The 22781-nt window shown below is 39.9% G+C and overlaps 1 protein-coding gene and 1 long non-coding RNA gene across 4 annotated transcripts in view; one reads left to right on the top strand and one right to left on the bottom strand.

Moving 5' to 3' along the window:
* The first annotated feature begins 111 nt into the window (after positions 1 to 111).
* Positions 112 to 21891, top strand: LOC137769435 (uncharacterized). Of its 2 annotated transcripts, XR_011074973.1 has the most exons (4): positions 112 to 1109; positions 18587 to 18694; positions 19951 to 20197; positions 21619 to 21891. It is a non-coding gene; the product is annotated as an uncharacterized lncRNA (long non-coding RNA). The 2 variants fall into 2 exon arrangements; XR_011074972.1 differs by lacking the exon at positions 18587 to 18694.
* Positions 7678 to 22781, bottom strand: part of PPIL6 (peptidylprolyl isomerase like 6) — a 34898-nt gene continuing 19794 nt past the window's right edge. For both annotated transcript variants that reach the window (XM_068551312.1, XM_068551313.1), the window contains exons 7-8: positions 12692 to 12827; positions 7678 to 7873 (exon numbers count right to left, since the gene is read on the bottom strand). In XM_068551312.1, the coding sequence (XP_068407413.1) occupies positions 7762 to 7873; positions 12692 to 12827 (248 nt within the window). In that variant the 3' untranslated portion in view covers positions 7678 to 7761. The remainder of the gene's footprint in view (positions 7874 to 12691; positions 12828 to 22781) is intronic.

The raw sequence follows: 22781 nt of genomic DNA, 5'->3' as shown, positions 1-22781 counted from the left end.
CTGGGCTTTTCTCGTTCCTGCAATAGAGAAGGCTCCCCCCCGGCTTGGATGGAACAACCTACATGATGTGGCGACTGCGTCCTCGCGAACGACCAGCTTGGTCCCACGTGACCTCCGGGGCAGCATCTCCCAGACCTGAGACCCGCTGGGCGGAAGTTGTTTTCAGGCGTTTCGTTGAGAATTAAGTTTGTACTGTCCTCCCGCGTTCCCAACGTGCTTGCATAAGTATCCTTCGTAGGACCCGCGCTTTTTTCCTTCAAAGTCGATTTTCCTGGAATTCTATAACCTTGTGCTGGGACACCCCCGGGAAATGGAGGCACCACGCGGTTAAGGAGTTTCTGCTCCGCCGCCCACGTAATGTGAGCGGCTGAAACACCGAAAGCGGTCTCCTGCCTTCCAGCCGGGAACGCACACTGTCTACCTCTGTCACGCCTTCCCACCCTGACTTATCTGAATTTCGTGACGATTTCAGTTAGCGGTAGCAGCAGCCAGTCTGTGCCACCGCTGTAGTCGAAGAATCAAAGACGCTATGGGTTGGAAATCCATCTGGTCTGTTCCCACCCCTACTTTACAGATGAAGAAACCGAAACTTAGAAAAGTGACTTGACCGAAAGACACAATTGCTTGGCGTCAGGGCCGGATTTCGAAATGCCTGTTAATATTCTGTCACTGCTCAGGCTTTTAGTAAGGGTGAGCGCCATCTGATGCCCAACTCACAAAAATATTCACAAGTGCAGCCATGCTTGTATCAAATGGTAAAACTTAGGTTATAAAAGCTGTATTTAACGCTGTTTTCAGCTATTTGTATTTATCATCTAATTTTAATTACGTGCATTTAGTCTAATAAAATAACAACATCAGTTGCTTTTGAGATCTGCTTTTCTATGGAAACCCCAAAAAAGAAGACTGCATAAGCGCTTTATCATTTTTTACCTAAACTTGAAGGCTTTCCTAACCCTAAAATCGAATCAGTGGGATCCTTCTGTGCCCTCAGGACTATGAATATTTGTTCCATCAACTACACTAGGTGGAGATTTGCTTGGATGTAAACAAGAAACTCGGTTTTTGACTGATCCAACCTACGGCCAGAAGCGTGAGAGTACAGCCAAGTAAGTGAGGTCTCATTATCAACCTTCAAACAAAGAAAGGTATTTCTTTTCTCAGGATACTTCTCACACGGTATTTATTTAGCACATAACCATCTTGACACCAGACCAAATGAAGGCACGAGTCAGCTTTTTTTTTTTTTAATATTTATTTATTCATTTGGTTGCGCCGCGTCTTGGTGGTGGCTCACGGGCTCCTTAGTTGTGGCATGCATACTCTTACTTGTGGCATGCATGTGGGATCTAGTTCCCTGACCAGGGATTGAACCCCGACCCCCTGCATTTGGAGCACAGAGTCTTAACCACTGCGCCACCAGGGAAGTCCCTCACTGTAGTTTTGATTTGCATTTCTCTAATAATTAGCCATATTCAGCATCTTTTCATGTGCCTGTTGGCCATCTGTATGTCTTTTTTGGAGAGATGTCTTGTTTAGATCTTCTGCCCATTTTTTGATACAGTTGTTTGTTTTTTTTGTTACTGAGTTCCATGAGCTGTTTATATATTTTGGAAATTAAGCCCTTGTCGGTTGCATCCTTTGCAAATATTTTCTCCCAGTCCGCAGGTTGTTTTTTCGTTTTGTTTATGGCTTCCTTTGCTGTGCAAAAGCTTATACATTTGATTAGGTCCCATTTGCTTACTTTTGTCTTTGTTTATTTTGCCTTGGGAGACTGACCTAAGAAAACGTTGCTACGATTTATGTCAGAAAATGTTTTGCCTATGTTCTCTTCTAGGAGTTTTATGGTGTCATGTCATATTTAAGTTAAGCCATTTTGATTTTATTTTTGTGTATGATGTGAGGTAGTGTTCTAACTTCATTGATTTACATGCGTATAATACAGTTTTAACATGTATTAAACCTTGTGTAATATTTAAATAACTTTCAACAAAATTAGAGAAGGATTGTAATAAGTCAAATATTAACAGTGAGCTAAAACTGTATATTCATATTCTTACTGTTCACACTGTGATTAGGGTTGGTGATAAAATACTAGATGCTCTCCACTTTGACTATGGTATTTCCTTGATAATTGTTCCAGGGTTTCATAGGGGAGCATTATACTTTAAAGCAGGTGTTCTCAACCTTGGCTGAAAATAGGAACCACCCAGACGTTTTGAAAAATACTGATGCCTGGGTACTGATTTAATTCATCTGGAATAAAGTCTGGGCGTCAGGAGTTGTAAAAACTCCCCAGGTGTTTCTTGTCTGCAGCTTAGGTTGCAAACTACTGCTTTACCCTTGCTTCTCAAAGCGTGGTTCATGAACCAATACCATTCATACCACTTGAAAACTTGTTAGAAATGCAGGTCAAGGCCTCACCTCAGACCTCCTGAATCACAATCTGCATTTTAACGAGATCCATATGTGCACCTATTAAAGTCTGAGAAGACTGCTTTACACTATAACCTGTGGAGAACTATTCTCCTAAGTGGCTGCAATTCTTAGTGGTGAATCCTCTACAGAATTACATCAAGCAAGACATATTGTGAAGTTTTTGTTTCTTTATTTGGGTTTTTGCTTGTTTTACAAAGATATGTAAGGTTATGGTACAAGCAACACAAAACTACTGGATATGCAGGAGTCTTGGAGCCCAGCCTAGGTTCCCTTTAGGCTGGCACTTGAGACACATTTATTTTTATTTCTATACTGCTTTAAATCCTGGGCAGGCTAGGGCTTTTCCCATTGTATCTCTTAGTCCTTTAGGAAACAGAACGAAGACTTGTTAATAACTCATTCCTTAGGAACAACCCCCAAGTTCAAAGTAAACTACACCCAGGCAGCTTTCTGATATCCAGCATTACCTACTACTTCCCCCTGTGCCCAGGCATCCTTTGTGCTCCTCCCAATCCTGTCTTGTAGTGCTGCTTTTCAGCCGGAACACACCCTGATGGATATTCTGCTTATTAAAATGTTCAACTGATTCTGTACTGAATGGTAAAGAGCACTGCCTGAGCAGCCCAAGGGTCCCAGTCACTCTTCTGAAACCCCAGACTGCCCTGTTGCCTCTCTAGAAGCGGAGGGCTCACTTCCAGCCCAGCCAAGAGCTCTAGGACCCTGCACCAGGCCTCTAGTTGCTGTCACTTCTGATTGGTCAGTGTTTGCATACCTCCCTGCTGCTTTGATGAAATCAAAGTTTCTTGTCTCATCATTTTTTCTCATTCTTTTCTGTTGTCACACTTTAGTGTTTAATAACTTTTATCTTTGTTCTGCATACCTGTATGCCACAAGTCTCTCATGTATCTATGACTTTCATATATCCCAGTGGTTCTTAACGTGTGGTCTCCAGGCCAGCAGATCAGCATCACCTGGTACGTGTTAAAAATGCAAATTCCCCAACCCACTCCAGATCCACTGAACCGGAAACTGGTGTGAGGCCCAGGAATCTGTGTTTTAATAGGCTCAAGCATTTCTGATGCTCACTGAAGTAGAAGAACCTATGATTCACCACGTTTTCAAAGCCCCCTATCAAGTGTCAAACTTTGTAATTTGTGTTTTATGTGTTACTACTGAGTTTGTTACATTTTGTATGATGTATAAAATTTATTGGAGGGCTTCCCTGGTGGCGCAGTGGTTGAGAATCTGCCTGCCAATGCAGGGGACACGGGTTCGAGCCCTGGTCTGGGAAGATCCCACATGCCGCGGAGCAACTGGGCCCGTGAGCCACAACTACTGAGCCTGCGCGTCTGGAGCCTGTGCTCCGCAACAAGAGAGGCCGCGATAGTGAGAGGCCCGTGCACGGGGATGAAGAGTGGCCCCTGCTCGCCGCAACTAGAGAAAGCCCTCGCACAGAAACGAAGACCCAACACAGCCAAAAATAAATAAATAAATAAATAAATAAATAAATTTATAAAAAAAAAAAAAAAAAAAAAAAAAAAAAAAAAAAAAAAAAAAAAAAATTTATTGGAGATACGGACCAACTAGATTTGCAAGTTTAAGTTGCGATTCCATTTTGGGAAGGGTAGTGGATGGTATAAGCAATATAGTAGTTTAAAAAATGAGTTTGCATGAGGGAAAGAGTATCACTAGGTTGGTAGAGATTAATTTTAATTTTGAGGATATACCTTTGAATTAATTCAGTCAATTGGAAATTAGTATGTTAGTGAGAATAGCTAACACTGAGCATAACAGGGACTTGCTGTTCCTTGAAATGATGATGATGTTCTTTCTGTCAGTGGCAGTTTCTCTGTTTTTTGTGGGTTGACATTCCAGATGGGAAGATAATTTTTATCAAATTTCTGCTATGTGTCAAGGATCATTAGTGGTGTCTTCACAAATTATCTCAATCCTCAAACCACTATGAGATAGATGTACCCCGATTTTACTAGTGAAATTGAAGCCCAAAAGTAGATAATAGTATTGTTATTGATTTTATAAATTTACTCAGGGAACCACTGAAGTTTTAGAGCCTGAAGGGAGCTAACAACTTCTTTACTCCTATTTGTTCTTTTTACAAATGAAGAAAATGCAAGGTTAAGTGATTTGGGCACCATTTTGCTAGCTAGCTGGGACTAAAACAAACACACCTGATTTTAAATATGTATAAAATGTAAATAGTATGGAATCCTGAGGTTGCCAGCCTATTCATTCATTAACAAATAGCTGGCATTGTTTGGAGTTGGGGAAAACATATTCTTTAGATAGAATTTAAAATATTTATCTCAAATCTCCCAAAATAAAAAAAATGAAGATACCACACTCTGCTTATTCACATGGCTTGGTGTAAGAGCATATGTACTTGACTTTGCCATATCAGCATTTAGGGCTAGGTCACATAACTAACATTTTGTACAAAGCATCAGAATGCCTTTACTCTCATATTTGTAGACTTGGAAAAATTTAGAATTCCTTCTGTTTAATCAAATCAGAATCTTTCATTTTGGTTAAATCAAAGTCTTATATTTGGAGTTAATTGGGATAAGCTTCTGAGTCCTTTGTAACAATCAGTTTCTCCAAACGATATAGTTAAACATAAATCATTCTAAGACAATATATTCTAAGACAGAAGTATCAGTGCATGTACCTTTAAACGATGGCAGTAAGAACCACTGCATATATAGATCTGTGACTAAAGTTTCTACACAGCCTAAAATTGGGAAGTGAGAGCAAACAAAGTGACCATGAACTTGCTTGCCATCCTTTAGGCGGTTAGCAGAGTTCTACCTTTACATTGCAGCCAAACTGAAAAATAAGGGGAGCTGGCATCAGTTTCTTACACCCATGCAAATATCCCAGTTCTTTCACAATATCAGATAAATGCTTAATGCCCTAATATACAGGTTCATTGCCAGTAAGAATTGCTCTGCTGCTTGTTATTACATGACTAATGCCTGTAATGTTTTAACCAGGACCTTTGCAATGTGTCAGTTTCTTTCATCCCGTGCTTCAGGAGTTGCTGAGAGCCTCTGCGGCAAGCCCAGCGCCCCTTTGTTTGAGGTGTCACCAGTGTGACTGGAGGAACCCCTCCAAAGGCCCAGGGAGTGGATCCGGAGGCTTCATACAGACAGCTTGAATTCTCAGGTTGGCCAAAACTCCTAAGAGCAGAAGAAGAGGAGATACCTCCTCTTCAGTGTTTCCCAGATCTGGCTGTTAATCAGTCATTGAAGAGTTTTTTAAAAATACAAGTTCCTAGACAACACCCTGAAGGTCATATACCAGGATTTTATTAATCGTACGTGTATCGAACACTTACAGCATAATTGGTCATATTCTAGATCCTGTCTACAAATTCCTGATCCCCTGAACCCTCACAGCAGCTCTGTGTGGTAGGTACTACTGTTTTGAGATGAGGCAGTAGAGACACAGTGAAGTTCTTACCTGAGTTCATGCAGCAAGGGAAGGGCAGAGCCAGGATTCAAACTCAGGCTGTCTGGCTCTAGAACACACATTCTTAACATTCTGCTGCCCCTGGGTCACTTGAGAACGTGACACAGGCAGTACGCTTCCTCCCCATCCACCTCAGATCTTAGGATAGAACCATATGGCAATAGCAATGAAGCTGTTATTAGAAAGAGAGAGAGAGGAAGGGAGGGAGGGAGAGAGAGAGAGACAGGAAAAGAGAGAAAGAGGGCAGAGAGAGAAAAAGAGAGAGGGAAGGAGAGAGAAAGAAAGGAAGGAAGGGAGGAAGATAGATGTATATATAGATGCCCGATGGCAGGAGTTAGGGATGGTGGGGAGCAAGGGAGTAGGTTAACTATAAAGGGCTAGCCCGAGGGAGGTTTTTGTGGTGCTGAAAAAGTTCTGTGTCTTTATTGTGGTGCCAGTCACACAGATCTACAATATACAGGATAAGATGACAACTCTGCCATTGTCAGTTGCCTGGTTTTGATGTTATACTATAGTGTAAGATAGGACCCCTGGGGAAATGGTGATCTGTACACAGGACTGCTCTGTTCTATTTTTGCAATTACTTGTGAATCTATAATCATTTCAAAATTAAAAATTTCTAAAAATCCTTTGCCTCCCTTTGGCAAGCCCCAAGTCAATTAGGGGGCTGTCTCCTTAAGATCAGCTCAAAGAGAGATTGTGCTTGGAAGACAGACCTTCACTTAAGGGCAAGAAAAGTGCAGTGGGTCTGGGCAGAGCAGCAGTTCGACAGCAGTGGTGGCGGCAGCTGAGCGGGGTCACCACTAACAGAGGCAAGCACCTCACTGACTGCAAAAAGGGGGCTGAAACATGTTGCTTATGTCTTGCAGTGATTCCCGAGTGACCAGTGCCCAGGTGGCTTAAATAAGAACCTCTGGGGAGAGAGCTAAGCGAATGCGCAGAATCCCTGTCCCACATCTAGAAACTCTGCAGGGCAAGGACAGGGTCCAGTAGTCTTTGTTGAAAAACTTCCCTAGGTGACATGGGTTTGAGAATCTCAGCTTAAGGAGCAGCTGATAAAGCTGGATCCCAGGAACATCTCAGGAGTCCACCACCACAGGGACTCTAACCGAGGCCCTTAGTTTTCATAGAGTTGGTATGGCTCAGAGACAAGCATTCTATTCATAAAACCATCTAAAGTGTATTTCCTTCTCTGAATGTCATGTATAAACAACGAAATATTACAATGAATTTTCTTCTGTTGCCTCTCTTCTATTTGGTTATTTACCAATTTTCTTATGGCAGAAATATAATTACAGACACCAACATAATTCTGTTATAGGTACAAATGTTTTAGGATTCAAAGGCCATTAGCTACTGCTGCTAAATTAAGAATGGTTTTGGCTACAAGTAACAATAATGGACCAAGAAACAGGGATCTGTTTGTCTCAGATAGCAAGAAATCTAGACATAGGGAGTTGCTGGTATTGGTCCCGCAGCTCAAGAATTGGGGCTGACACCTCTGTTGTTCTCTGGGCCTTTCCTTCATGGCTCCAGCCTCTCTGCATTCAAGACTGGATAGAGGGGAAGGGGCAGGACCACTGGCATTCTGCTGCTGTCTTACTGGCCAGAACAGTATCCCATGGCTACTCCTAGCTGCAAAGGAGGCTGGAAAATTGTGTATTTTGCTTTAGGCAAGAAAGGAAAACGGGGAGGGATTGGGTGTTGGGAGAGCTAACCTACAGCGTCCGCCACAGCTTTCAAATCAAATTTTAACAAGCACTGTTTAATTAAATCTAGAAACAGCTGATCAGATGTACAATAAAAAATTGTCAGAAAATACTGATACGAAGGTTAGGCATAAAGCTCTCCACTGTCAATAATTACACATTGTTGTATTGGTCTTTCATTCTCTGTTGGAACCAATTCTAGTTGATGAAGAACATCTGTTCCTTCAATCAATTGCCTATATAGGAGAACAGAATGGAAAATTCAGTCAGTCATAAATTTTCACATTTAGCTTACATCCCTAAATTGAGTCCTATCTAGCTTAGCTAAGGCTGTTTCCTACAAATTAAATTAACATCAGTCATAAATACCTTAAATAGCTCTAGATATGTCCACTTTGCCATGCTCCTCCACACCTGCTCCAGGACCCTTCCAGTCTGTTATCCTCACTGCCATCAGAGCGATCTTTTAAAAATGCTAATGTGGTCTCACCTCCCCCACTTAAAACACTTCAATAATTTCCCATCATCCTTATGATAAAGACCAAAGGTCTCTCCCATGGCCGGCCTCCCCACTCCCCTCGAGGGTGCCTTGCAGCATGCTCCCTTGCTCTGTCGGCTCCAGCCAGACTGGCTCTCAGCACTTCAGCCACCGCCCCATGTGCCCTTCCTGCCACAGCTGTCTCCTTTGCTCTTGCCTCCCTCTGTCCCCTGGCCTGGTCACCTCCTGGCCTTCCTTCCGATCTTAGCCATCACTACCTTGGGGGATGTTTCCCAGACATCGTCCCCCTCCCCGCCCCGCTTATGTCAAGTTCCCCCTCTCCCTTATAGGAGTGATCAGGGGTAAACTTGACATTTATTTCTATGCTTCTTGGATTAATTTCTGATTCTCCCCTGAGGGCAGAGATCATGCTTTTGCATAGTGCTCAGTGCCTGGCACAGAGTGGGCACCTCATTGCCATCCACTGAATACATGAATAAAAGACAGCCCAGAGCCATGCTAGTTCAGGTCTCTGTACATGTTCGCTGGCCACAAGCCAGAACTCCCCGAGTGGAACTAGACTTCTGATGGTTCTCTCAACTAAAAAAAGGCAGCAGAGGCCAGAGAGATAGCTCTAAACATAGGACTGTGCCCTCTGCCAGTGTTTGGGTTGAAGCAGTGGTTAAGGGGAAGGTGCAATTTCCATTTCATGATCCTTTACGGGGACAGTGTCAGTGTTGACGCTGACCATCTCTAGTCATTTCTTTTCTGGAGGGCTCTATTTTTGCCATCCCAATTAGAAAACATGACACAGAGCAGGACACAAGATACATTCTGAGGATGAAGAGCAGGGAATAAATGGACAGATTCACCTCTGTCCAAAGAGGCTGTGAAGCCTATTCTCCACATTGGTTTCACAAATACTGAATGGGCACCTACTGTGTGCACCTTTCCACTGTGACAGGTGTTAGGGCACAGAGTAAGTGAGACTCAGTTCCTATTTCAAGTTGTTCACAGTGTGCCAAAGAGGACAAAGAGGCAGTTTGATTTTGGTAGTTAGGGGGGTATTTCTGACCTAAGCCTTGAACGGGATTTTGGCAGACTGAAGGAAGGCAGAACGTAACAAGACAAGCAAAGGCCCAGAGGCTGTTCTGGGAGGGATGGTACTCTGGTCTGGCTGCAGCTCAGCTGCCATGTTCAAAGCTTCCAAATCTACATCTCTAGCCCTTGCCCAGCTTGAATACCTACTCCTGGTATTCAGGAGTTGCCACCTGCCTGTCATACAGGTATCTTCACTTGAAACATAACTTGTCCACCTTGAATTCATGATCTTCTCTCCCATATCCTCCTTCTTGTATTCTCTACTGTGGTGAATGGCACCAGCCATCCAACCAGTTCCAAAATCCTAGGAGTTCCTCCACATCTTCACTGCCCAATATGGTAGCCAATAGCCACAGGTGGCTACTTAAATTAAATTAAATTAATTAAATTTAGTTCCTCAGTTGCACTTGCCACATTTCAAGTGCTAAGTGGCTTATGTGGCTAGTGGCTGTCATATTGGGCAGCACAGATCATAGTACATTTCCATCACTGCGAAAGTTCTGTTAGATACCATTGCTCTATACCTTTCCATAACCTCACCACCAACATCTAAATAGTCATAAAGTCTTGTTGAATCTAATTTCCAAATATCTTTTGAATTTTTCCATTTATCCCCTGCTTATCTGTACTGCCAGTGCCTTAGACTAGGACTTCATTTATGGCCTACTATTACCATTGCTTCTTTTTTTTTTTAACATCTTTATTGGAGTATAATTGCTTTACAATGGTGTGTTAGTTTCTGCTGTATAACAAAGTGAATCAGCTATAGTATACATATATCCCCATACCCCCTCTTGCATCTCCCTCCCACCCTCCCTATCCCACCCCTCTAGGTGGTTACCATCATTTCTTAACTGGCCTTTCTACCTTCATTTTCATCCTTTGCCAATTAATTCCTCACTTCTGCTAAAAAGAGATTTTTTTTCAGAACGAGAACCTGGTCATGTTGCTCCCAATTAAAAATTCTCCCATGGCTTCCCAGCCCCTTCAGGTGGGGGTCTGTGCTCAGCAGCATGGCACCCACAGCCCTTTGAGAGCCGGGACTTGGCTGTCTCATCTCCAGCCTCTACTCTCTCCATTTCCCCCTGGGCTCTAAGCTCTAGCCAAACTAAATGACTGGTAGATAGGATACTCCTTAGGGTCTCTCTACGGAGGTTCTTCACTCTTTCTAAAATTTATTTTACTCACTTTGATTTCCAGCCTTCTCTATCTGGCTAACTTCTACAGGACTTTCAGTACTCATTTCACCTTCTCATGAAGCTTCCCATGACTCCTCCCCACTTTAGGGGTCCCTTATAATTAATTAATTCCTCCCCAGCACTATCCCCAACGTATACCCCTTTGACCTATGTATGTGTGAATGGAGATCTTACAGGCTTATATTTTGATATTCTTTCCCTGTGAAACCACAGGGTAGGGCCATCAACAAGACTGGGGGTTGATGCAATCTCCCCTAAAGGGCATTCCCAGTGTCATCCATCTGAAGACAAGGCAAGTTCATGTACCAGAAACTAGGGCTTGGAAGGAGGGTCTGTCTCAAATAGGAAAGGAATTTTCTGTCTCTCTCTGGACCTTGCTAACCATGTCTGGGCTTCTGGAAGCTCAGATAAACCTGCGGGTGCTCTGTGATGATAGGGAAGAGAAAGCATCTTCCGCTAGAGGCAGCTCTACAGCAGGGAAGGAGGGTATCCCTGAAGGAGTTAGTTATATTTTGTCAGATTATCCAGTTGCCTATTATGGTATTACTTTTCTGCTTCTCGCCTAGCGTTCTGTCAGGTCTTGTTTAAATATTTCAGCTGTAACTTGGAGGCTTAAGGGAAAAAAATTGAGATTATACTTAGGCTAGAGCAATAAAAGCAGTGCAGCGCCTCCCCGAGGCCAGTGTGTTGGTGATAACGAATTAGTGCGAGAGATTCCCCTAAAGATGAATCACATAGAAAAAGGCAATCACCAAAAGGAGACCAAGCACTCCTCCTCTCCACTACCATCCTGTAGGATCTGCATTGGCTTTTACTAAGGAGTTGGAGGGTACTTATTGCCTTGCCCTCTCTCCTGTATTCCCAGTGCACTCTTTACAGGGCTTGCATGTTCATATCTCACTGTCTTACAGTTGTTGGGTTTTCCAACACACTATATAGGCTCCCCGAAGGGCGGAAGTTGTGCCACATCACTCTTGCCCCAGGACTGAGCACCGGGACTAGCACTTGTTAGGTGCCTAATAAAATGCTGGTTGAATGAATGGGTCAGAAGGCCAGCAGCAGTGAAGGCTGAAAAAAGATGCGGGGCCAGAGGGTGGAGGACCTGCAATGCCGCTCTGAACTCTAGGCTCTATGCATCTGTGGGTGGAGGTGGTGAAGGAGGCACTAAATTTTTTAAAGTAGTCATGTTTGCGTTTGAGAAAGGTACCTTTTGGAAGGATATAAAGGATCACCTAAGCATATGGTTGAAGGCAAGATACTACCAGCAAGATGACAGGAAGATATTTAAAAGATCTAAGAAATTGTAAAAATTATTTGGATTTAAAAAATAATGGAAGAATGCATTTCAAAATCAGAATATAGTTTATTAAGACCAGGAAAGATGGAGGAAAATGCATTATTTTAGCTTATGTAGCTGTTAAAATCATCTCTTTAAAGAAATCTCCTTTGGATGAAAATATACTTTCTGCTTTTTCAACCTGGAAATATCACCTGCATTACACTGAAGGAATAATTGTGCTTAAATTTTTTTTTAAATTGTGCTTAAAATTAACATTGGCCTGGAATTTTTTCTGAGGATGAAGGGTCAGTAATTATCCCTGTGGAGTAGCTGGAATAATCTAATATTCAGAAAAGTTCTGACGCCTTATACATCATTTCAGGAAAGACAAAGTAAGCTTCAATTTATATTCATTTCAGTAATCAAACAGAGATATGAAACATGGGAGTGATGAAAAGTATAGTCACCATCCATATTCGGCCCACATGCCTATAAGCATCTTGCTAATAATATTCTAGTAATTATTACCTGAGATATTTCCATATTTTAAATTGCTCAGTAAAATAAAAAGTTACTTGTAGCTTGGACGATTTTATCTCTCTCCTCACAGTGTTCATGGACAATTACATAAATGGCTTCACCTCACTTCTGCATCTAAATATATCTAGATTATTAAGAACTATGGTGTTAATAGTTACTAAGAATTGACAATATCCTTGAGGCTGAAGATCCATAGAAGGATGGATGATAGATGGATGGATGGATGCACAGGACATTATAACGGCTGTGCCTAAATGGTTTCCGTGTTTATTATAGATAGCAAGCTTCTTATGAAATACTTACTTCTGAACATGTTTGTCTACAGTATTTGTATTACTTTTGCTTTTAAATTCTATTTGTAGTTACCCGTAGACTGTGTACAATACTTACCCACATCTTTTTGAACCACATTTTTACATATATGAATATTATATAGACGAACTTACAATGCACATACCCAAAAGCCACATATTTTCTGTCTAGGTAGGGAGCTGCTTGTAGTGTGATGTAGAATTGTGACCCATTGCTGTGACGGCCTTTGTTGACCATTCCAAGAACTCCCCTTTTATTATGAGGAATTGAGAAGTTTTCATCTAGAAAAGACAATATGCAATAGGTCACTAAAATATTTCTATTTTCTTGATTGATAGTAATACATAAAGCACAAACAATGCTTGGTAACAAGGGTTCTCAATCATATTTAGCAATATATCCCAAACTGTAAATATTCTATTTGTTTCATATTACTTTCACTCAACTGGGCTGTTAAAAAAGAGAAGCTGGAAAGTCTTAGACCTATTTGAGCATTTACCTTTAGTTTATCATTAATATAGCTAAAAACAAGTGTGCTAAGAAAATAGATAATGTAAAAGGAAGAACTTGAAATTAATAATACAAAAGGAAGCACATACCTTTTTTTAGGAATAAAAGTCAGCAAACATTCTTGTATTGTTTTGGCAGTAATATTTTATTCAAACTATCAATGTGATTATTAAAAATGACTCCTTGGAGAAACCTTTCACAGGCAGACCCTTCCCCTCACAGCATCTTCTGCAGACCTCTATTATAGTCTTTAAAACACTTTATGTAATTGTTTACAGGCTGTTTCATGTTTGTGAAGGCAGGGGCTTTATCTCATCATCGCTTTACCCCCAGGGCCTCCTAGCACATTACTTGGCACATGTGTGGCCTTAAATATTGATGATGAAAATAAGTTAATTTATGCTTATTTTTAGTAGTCTTTAAACAAATTTTAATCTCAAACCTTATATGGGTTGACCAAGATTTTGTGGAAAGTTAATTTTTTTTAGTGTAAGATTAACAAGTAAAGAGAATTATACGGTGATTATCGGGCCACCATTTTCAGGAAGAACCATTTCCAGCATGAAATAAGATTTGCCTCCAAACTCAAAAACACAGAAGGAAGTAATAGAAGAGAAATTCAATAAAAGTTTTCATTCAATAACTTTATCAAATTCTGGGAATAATTGAGAGATATGAATATTAACTGTCAAGATTTTCTTAAACTGCAATTGCTGACTATTCTCATTTTAAGTTTCAGAGCTAAGCCAACAAAGCAATTAAGCCATATCTATGGTGGTTACTTTCAGCTTGTTAAACTGCACACTGAATAAAGACCTCTGAAATCTTATGAAATGAAAATAAAGTATTTTTGTGCCAATATAGCTTTATAATTACATTGATACTCCATATTCATTTCAGTGGAATAGAGAATAGCCCGTTAATTTCACAGAAAATCACATGGCATAGAAATCTGCCCAAGCAGAGATTCAGAGAGTTTTAACAAAATGGTATTTGTCATTGCTCTTAGATATTATGATCAATTTTTCTTAAATTCTGAAAGTAATTGGAAAGAAAATTTATAGAGTTGTAATATTTTTACCAAAAATTCTGTGATTATGGGAGAACTTCTAAAGCATTAAGGGTGTAACTTTGTTTGAAAGAGAAATCAGAATTCACCTGCTGAAGAAAATCAGTTTCTGAATTTATTTAATATAAAACTCATTCTGATGTTTATAATGAAAGCAACTACTGCTTTCTCAAGTTTGGGGAAACTGCCTCTATTCTCTCTGGTAAGGGAATAAGCAGACAATTTGGGACATTTCTGTATAATTTTCTAAAGACAATAATGTCAAGTAGAAATTGGACTTGAATCCTGCAACATCAATTTTTTAAACCTACTGCCCTAATTTTACCAGCATATTTAAATAATAATAGCTTTTCACTAATTCTTTATTGTTACATAAAAGTAAATTGGGTGTGCTACCTAGCATTTTTAAACTGCTGCTTTAATGAAATATTTTATTTTTTATATTTTTAATTAAAGTATAGTTAATTTACAGTATTGTATTAGTTTCAGGTGTACAGCGTAGTGATTCAGTATTTTTACAGATTATATTCCATTAAAAGTTATTATAAGATAATGGCTATAATTCCCTGTGCTATATAAGAGATCCTTGTTGTTTTTCTGTTTTATACATAGGGGTATGTATCTCTTAATCTCATATCCCTACCTTGCCCTTCCCCCCTTCCCTCTCCCCTCTGGTAACCACTAGTTTGTTTTCTATATCTGTGAGTCTGTCTCTGTTTTGTTATATACATTCATTTGTATTATTTTTTAGATTCTACATATAAGTGATAACATACAGTATTTATCTTTCTTTGACTTATTTCACTAAGCATAATATTCTCTCAGTCCATTCACATTGCTACAAATGGCAGTATTTCATTCTTCTTTATGGCCGAGTAATATCCCATTGTATATATATATATGTATATATATATATATATATACACACCACATGTTCTTTATCCATTTATCTGTTGATGGACACTTAGGGTGCTTCCATAGCTTGGCTGTTGTTAAGTAGTGCTGCTTTGAACATTGGGGTGCATGTATCTTTTCGAATTAGTGTTTTTGTGTTTTCTGGATATATACCCAGGAGTGGAATTGCTGGATCATATTGTAGTTCTATTTTCAGTTTTTTGAGGAACCTCCATACTGTTTTCCATAGCGGCTACACCAACTTCATTCCCACCAGTAGTGTACAAGTGTTCTTTTTCTCCACATCCTCTCCAACATTTGATATTTGTAGACTTTTTGATGATGGCCATTCTGACTGGTGTGAAGTGATACCTCAGTGTAGTTTTGATTTGCATTTCTCTAATAATTAGTGATGTTGAGCATCTTTTCACCTGCCTGTTGGCCATCTGTATGTCTTCTTTGGAAAAATGTCTATTCAGGTCTTCTACCCATTTGATAGGGTTGTTTTCTTTTTTTTTTTTTTTTGATATTGAGTTGTATGAGCTGTTTACATGTTTTGGAGATATTAACCCCCGTCGGTCATATCATTTGCAAATATTTTATCCCATTCAGTAGGTTGTCTCTTTGTTTTGCGGATGTCTTCCTTAGCTATGCAAAAGCTTTTAAGTTTAATTAGGCTATTTGTTTATTTTTGCTTTAATTTCTTTTGCCTTAAGAAACAAAGATGCAAAGCAATCTACAGATTTAATGCACTCCCTATCAAAATACCCATGACATTTTTCACAGAACTAGAACAAATAATCCTAAAATTCATATGGAACCACAAAATACCTCAAATTGCCAAAGCAACCTTGGAAAAAAAAGAACAAAGCTGAAAGTACCACCCTCCCAGACTTCAAAATATACTACAAAACTACAGTAATCAAAACAGCATGGCAGGCTTCCCTGGTGGTGCAGTGGTTGAGAATCTGCCTGCCAATGCAGGGGACACGGGTTCGAGCCCTGGTCTGGGAAGATCCCACATGCTGCGGAGCAGCTGGGCCCGTGAGCCACAATTGCTGAGCCTGCGCGTCTGGAGCTTGTGCTCCGCAACAAGAGAGGCCGCGATAATGAGAGGCCCACGCACCGCGATAAAGAGTGGCCCACACTTGCCGCAACTAGAGAAAGCCCTTGCACGGAAATGAAGACCCAACACAGCCATTAAAAAAAAAAAAAAATTTAATTAATTAATTAAAAAAAAAAAAAAACAGCATGGCACTGGCACAAAAATGGACACATAGATCAACGGATCAGAATAAAGGGCCCAGAAATAAATCCATGCACCCATGGTCAATTAATCTACGACAAAAGAGGCAAGAATATACAATGGAGAGGAGACAGTCTCTTCAATAAGCTGGGAAAACTGGACAGCTACATGTAAAACAATGAGATTAGAACATGCCCTCACGCTATATACAAAAATAAACTCAAAATGGATTAAAGACCTAAATGTAAAACCTGAAACCTAAAACTCCTAGATGAGAACATAGGCAGAACACTCTTTGACACTGAAATATTTATTTTAAAACATGTTGATTGTGTACATGACGTTAGGAATAAATAGCCAAGTGTTTATCAGTACTTGAATGGATAGATTATTCGGGTATATTCATAATATTAAACAGTAGTGAAAATGAGAGAATTCCAGCTATAGACGACATGGATGAATCTCATAGGCAGTGATGAACAAAAGAAACAAGACACAAAGAATGCCTGCCATATGAGTCCATTTATATAAAGTCCAAAAATAGTCAATAACTCTGTTATTTAGGGATCCATACACAAGTGTTTAACAAGAAAAGCAAGGAAAAAGTCAGGTTAGTGGTTACCTCTAATAGGGAGATGGAGTTATTATTGAGGATGGACAAATGGGGTGCTTCTGGCATGCTGGCAGTTTTTATTTCTTGACAAAGGTGGTAATATGGGGGGTTGCTTTATAATTTTATTTTAAGTTTATTTTTTTAAATACATTTAAAAATATGTTTTTATTTATGTATTTACTTGGCTGCACCTGGTTGCAGCATGTGAGCTCTTAGTTGCAGCATGTGGGATCTAGTTCCCTGACCAGGGATTGAACCCAGGCCCCCTGCATTGGCAGCACGGAGTCTTAGCCACTGGACCACCAGGGAAGTCCCTATAATTATTTTTAAATTGTACATATGCAGTTTCTCTATATAAGATAAATCTCACAATTTAAAAAAATGAATAGCCCTTAAATGGCTACCCAGACCACATTATCTTCAATTCTTATTTCTACTAAAAAATACTTTTGTATAACTTAGTTGCATTATTGAATATTGACAGTGCATCAGGCTCTCTGCTTTTTATTAACGTTCACTTTCATTTAAAGACAAGGAGAGACTTCCCTGGTGGCACAGTGGTTGAGAATCCGCCTGCCAATGCAGGGGACACGGTTTCGAGCCCTGGTCCAGAAAGATCCCACATGCCGTGGAGCAACTAAGCCCGTGGGCCACAACTACTGAGCCTGGACTCTGGAGCCCGTGAGCTACAACTACTGAAGCCCATGCTCCTAGAGCCTGTGTTCCGCAACAAGGGAAGCCACCGCAATAAGAAGCCCGTGCACCACAACAAAGAATAGCCCCCACTCGCTGCAACTAGAGAAAGCCCACACGCAGCAACAAAGACCCAACGCAGCCAAAAATAAATAAATAAATAAATTTATTTAAAAAAATAATAAAGACAAGGAGATCTAGGAATTAGACAAATGGATTTTAAGTGCTGTATCTGTGAATTAGGGCACATGCTAATGTTAAGAAACTGTTCTACTTAATATAACAAGGATAATACTGTATTTAAAAAATATATTCCTTTTTTTCTTCTGCTTTTCATATAAATAACGTTTTCTTTAGTCAGCTCAAGCCATGGAGTCACCAATCCTTTGAGAGTGGGAAGGATTAGGGATATTATATAAGGAATACAAGGTGGCGGGGGGAAAGGGTTGATATTCAGCTTCTGACTTCAAAACAAGATTTGGGAAGAGAAAAAAAGTTGTGATTCAAAATAAAGCAGGGCTTCCCTGGTGGCGCAGTGGTTAAGAATCTGCCTGCCAATTCAGGGGACACGGGTTCGAGCCCTGGCCCGGGAAGATCCCACATGCTGTGGAGCAACTAAGCCCTAGCACCACAACTACTGAGCCAGTGCTCTAGAGCCCGTGAGCCACAACTACTGAGCCCACGTGCCACAACTACAGAAGCCCACATGCCTAGAGCCTGTGCTCAGCAACAAGAGAAGCCACTGCAATGAGAAGCCCGTGCACCACAAGGAAGAGTAGCCCCTTCTTGCTGCAACTAGAGAAAGCCCATGCACAGCAATGAGACCCAATGCAGCCAAAAATAAATAAATAAATTTTTAAAAAAATAAAGCAAAACACTTTCCTCAAGTTAAAAAAAAAAAAGATTAACCAATTTATAAAACAATCAACTAATTATACATATATTTCATTCTTTTAAATTCACTGTGTTAAGCTTAATAAAAGTGATTTTTGTGGTTGTGATTGTTTTTAACAAGCCCTGGGTTTTAATTCTGCACCTCATGGAAATACAGTCCAATGAGAGAAATGTGGAGGAAGATCTGGCTGTCAACAACGTATTAACATTCCATGTGGAGGCGGGGGTGGTGAGTATAAATGGAGGAGGGAAACCCATGCTTTAGCTGTACTGAGTACTGGCCCTGTGCTCTCTCTTTCATCCACTCATTTCTCCTTCTGGAGCATCTCTCCTTTTCACTTGATTGTGTGAAGTGAAACACACAGACAAACTGAGGAATCAGAGCTTCCCTAAACCCACCGGGCTCCCTGGGCATCAGAGGAGCCAGGCATCCAGCTGGAGACTGAATCCCCATAGTATCTAAGGTTGGGAGCAAAGGGGAATGGATGGCGGCACAGGGATGTCCAAAGGGGCAAGTGAAGAAATGAGCCAAGAGATCAGTCCTACTGGACAGAAGACCCAAGTTCTGCCCAGAATTGCACCTCCAAGCAGAAAGAGTTTGGGTGATCTGATAATGGCCATGGGGTGGAGAGGTATGGTAGACTCTCATCAGGGATTAAGGATGCCAGGAAAGCTGCCCAAACGTCCTTTCCTTGTCTGCAACATCTTATTTTCAGACCCAGCTCAGAGCTGCTGTGGGTGCCGCCCCCAGATCTCCCAGGCAGCTGTTCTTTCCTTTTTCATACAGCACTGGGTTCTTCCTCTGTAATGGCGATGGGCACCGCGCCTGTACTTTATCTGTTTAAATGTCTGTCTGTACAAAAACACTAAAATCCTGGAGTGTGGAAACTTGGTCACATCATCTTTGTTTCCTAAGGTCCTAGTACCATGTCGGCACCTAACTAAGAGTTTAAAGTTCTATGAGTAAATAAATGAGTGGTGTCACTTGCATGATTTCATTTGATAAAGCTGTCTCCACATGAATTTAGAAGGAAAACTAGCTTTTACTTTTCGCTTTTCCTTTGGCCATTGATTGAATATTATTTTTTTAAACCTTTCATTGTATTAAAATATAGACACAAAAAGCCACGGAACACTATAGTTAGAATTATTGTTAAAAGTTATTATAAGGCAAATACCCTTTCAACCACCATTCAGACCAAGAAAAAGAACTTTGCCAGCCTTCCCTCCACAGGTTCTACCTCTATCCCTTTCTTTTCTTACACTTTATCTGTTAATGAACCTAAGTTATTTCACCTCTAGAATTTCTCCCAGGCCAGAGTTTGCCGATTGCACACATGGTGCAGTTCAACAGGTTTCTCTGTTCCCTGTCCTGTGGGTTCTGTGCTAATACTTGTGTTGAAGATGCAAATTGTTTCACCCTGATTGATATATTAGGGAGGGAATGACTTGAGCATGATGAATCTCACCCCTGCTTTAATGCAGTTCCCTCCAGGAGAACCACCAGGCGAACGTAGGAAACTGCCTCTGCTGAACTGAGCTAGCTACCCAGGAACACACACACCTCAGACGTGACCAGCCACATCCGTCACCACGTATGAGCTGCGTCCACCCACATCTGGAGTTACAGCTTCCCTCTGGCTGCAGAGAATGCTCCTTCCGCCACCTCAAGATCACTCACAAGCTGCAGCTCTTCCCATGCCACCTCCACAGATGTCAAGGAGTTTTCAGGGTAAAGTGCCTTATTTATTATGGTACTGATGTATTTCTTGACCACATAATATATATAAAACTGTGTTACTGTTTTTATTAGGTTATTAACTTATTTATTAATGTGTCACCGAGGAAGTTTTTTTACCTCAGTTTTGCCATAAGTCCTGTGGTTTTCATTGCATGATTTTACACAGCACAGAGATTTTTAAGATCACATTATAGCAGAACTGATTGCATTTCTCGCAAATTGGGAGCTAGGTCCAACAGCTTCATCAGACTCTTGTTCTGTCCCTTTGGTAGTGTGTCCTCTCAACAGAAGGCTCATACTGTCTGATTGCCTCTGTTTTTGTGAAGTTAGCTGATGCAGCAAATGCCTACATCCATTATTTCCCTGGAGGCAGCAAAATGGTGACATTCTAATTTTATTTTTCCTTTTCATTATTAATTGGAATACTTTTATAACAAGATGTTTCCCCTTATCTACAGTTTGGTATAGTTCCTATAGGAAAGGCAAGATAAATGCTTGATTCTTTACCTATGTTTATCAGTTTTCAAGATAATGAATTCATTTCCTATCATTCCCCCAGAGGTGAGCAAGTAGGTTTTATTTTATAATATAATATCATTATGAACTCATGGATTTAAAATATTTGTTGGGTTTCAATCAACTGTAATTACTATTCAAATAATTTCATCTTTGGCCAGTGAGAGACGCTTCAAGTTGGCTCCTGAGCCCTTTGCCATGACCCCAGTAAATCTTTAATAGCGCTCCTGGCTATCTGATGCCATGATAGCATGACTGAGGTTCCAGGCTCATTTCAAAATTTCCTGTCTCAGAACTGGAATCTGCCATTTGTCCCAGAGGCCCTGGTTTCTTTAATCAAGAAATGACATTTCAAAACAACAATCTAAATTCCAGGAGTGTATGTCATTACTTGGCTGGTCATTGTTTGCAGATGAATTCCATGGGCAGAACTATAGATACAGGTATAGATTAGATATAGATATAGATATAGATACAGATATGATACTTCTTGAGTTTAAAGTGATATTTCCAATTCAAATTCAGGACTATGGAATATTTTACTTATTAACCTCTATCGTATTTCATCTGTATCTCCTTTCTTCCACATTGAAGTTTCCAGTTCTCAAGGACACAGGAAATGATGAAATTAGAAATTCCCATAATTACTTACTTGTTTTTTCCTACATTATATATATAACAATCTCAAAATAATATTAATAATACCATCACCAGTAAAATTTACTGAAAATAGTTTAAAATTTTGCATATATTCTCCCCATTTCTTTCATTTAAAAAAAATTGTTAGACTAAGCGTGTAGTCATTGTATACCATACTCTCACCCTTTTAATCCTCATTAAATTTTAGTTTTATAAGTAACTATATGATTAATGCTCACCACCAGTTCTTCTTTCAGGGTCCCTCTTGTAACTTGGCTGAATGAAACTCATGCTGCAGTCACTGATTCCTCAGGAAGGACTCATGACAACACTATTCCCTAAAGTTTTACATGTTGATAACTCTGTGTGCCCTTTATAATTCAAATTCAGTTTGACTGGATATAAAGTCCCCGGTTCACTTTTCATTTCCTTGAGCCATCCTAAATATATTACTGTATTTTCTTCTGGCATAAGAGTATGATGATAATGTACTTTTCTTTCCCTTATAAATCACTTGCTGTTTTTGCCTACCTGCCCAAAGAATTTTTTTCTTTCTCTTTAGTATCTAATAACAGTAGTAAAATATATCTGGTGTTGGTTGTTCTGGTTCAGTATTGTCCGGTAGCTGTGTGTTCTTTCAGTTAGTAGTTTCAAGGTTTTAAACAGATATTTTTTACTTGAGGTATAAACATGCAGTAAAATGCATATATCTTAGATGTTCACTTTGATGCATTTTGACAGTTGGGTATAGTTGTGTAATTACCACCCAAAACAAAATATAGAATATCAAATCCTTTTTTATTTCAGGGAAGTTTTCTTTAATTATAATTCTTAGTGTTTGTTCCGTTCCCTTGCATTGGTTTAATTCCTTAGGAATACTTACCATCTGTATGCTGGATCTTCTCTTTCTATCTTTAATATTTATCACTTTCTTGTAAATCCTTTTTATCTTTCTTCATCTCTTTTTGGTTTAAAAAAATTTCCTTCTTCTACCTTCTACTTCTCTTATTTTTTAAATTTTTTGGCTATGCCACACAGCATGTAGGATCTTAGTTCCTCAGCCGAGGATTGAACCCATGCCCCCTGCATTGGAAGGGCAGAGTCTTAACCACTGGACTGCCTATTTGGTCTTGTGTTCCTTCTAATTTGTTCATTTCTGAAATTTTCTTTTATTGTTAATTCTTTTCTTTAGTTCTGTAACCTCATGTCTAAAGCTTCCTTATTTTGATTTATGAGTTCTTTCCTGTCTTATATCATTGTCTTCATGTCTTTTAGCTCATTTTGAAATTGTTACAGTTTTGCTCTGTTCTGTGAGCCTTCTTTCTAGGGTATTTTCATTATCTGTAGCGATGTTACTGTGCTCCTTTTTTTTTTTTTCTTAAATTATCATGAAAATTTCTGCTGCTTTTTAATGCAACTT

Source organism: Eschrichtius robustus, chromosome 9 (genome assembly GCF_028021215.1).
Source record: "Eschrichtius robustus isolate mEscRob2 chromosome 9, mEscRob2.pri, whole genome shotgun sequence".
Classification (NCBI taxonomy): Eukaryota; Metazoa; Chordata; class Mammalia; order Artiodactyla; family Eschrichtiidae; genus Eschrichtius; species Eschrichtius robustus.
This window is presented reverse-complemented; position numbering and strand designations above follow the sequence as displayed.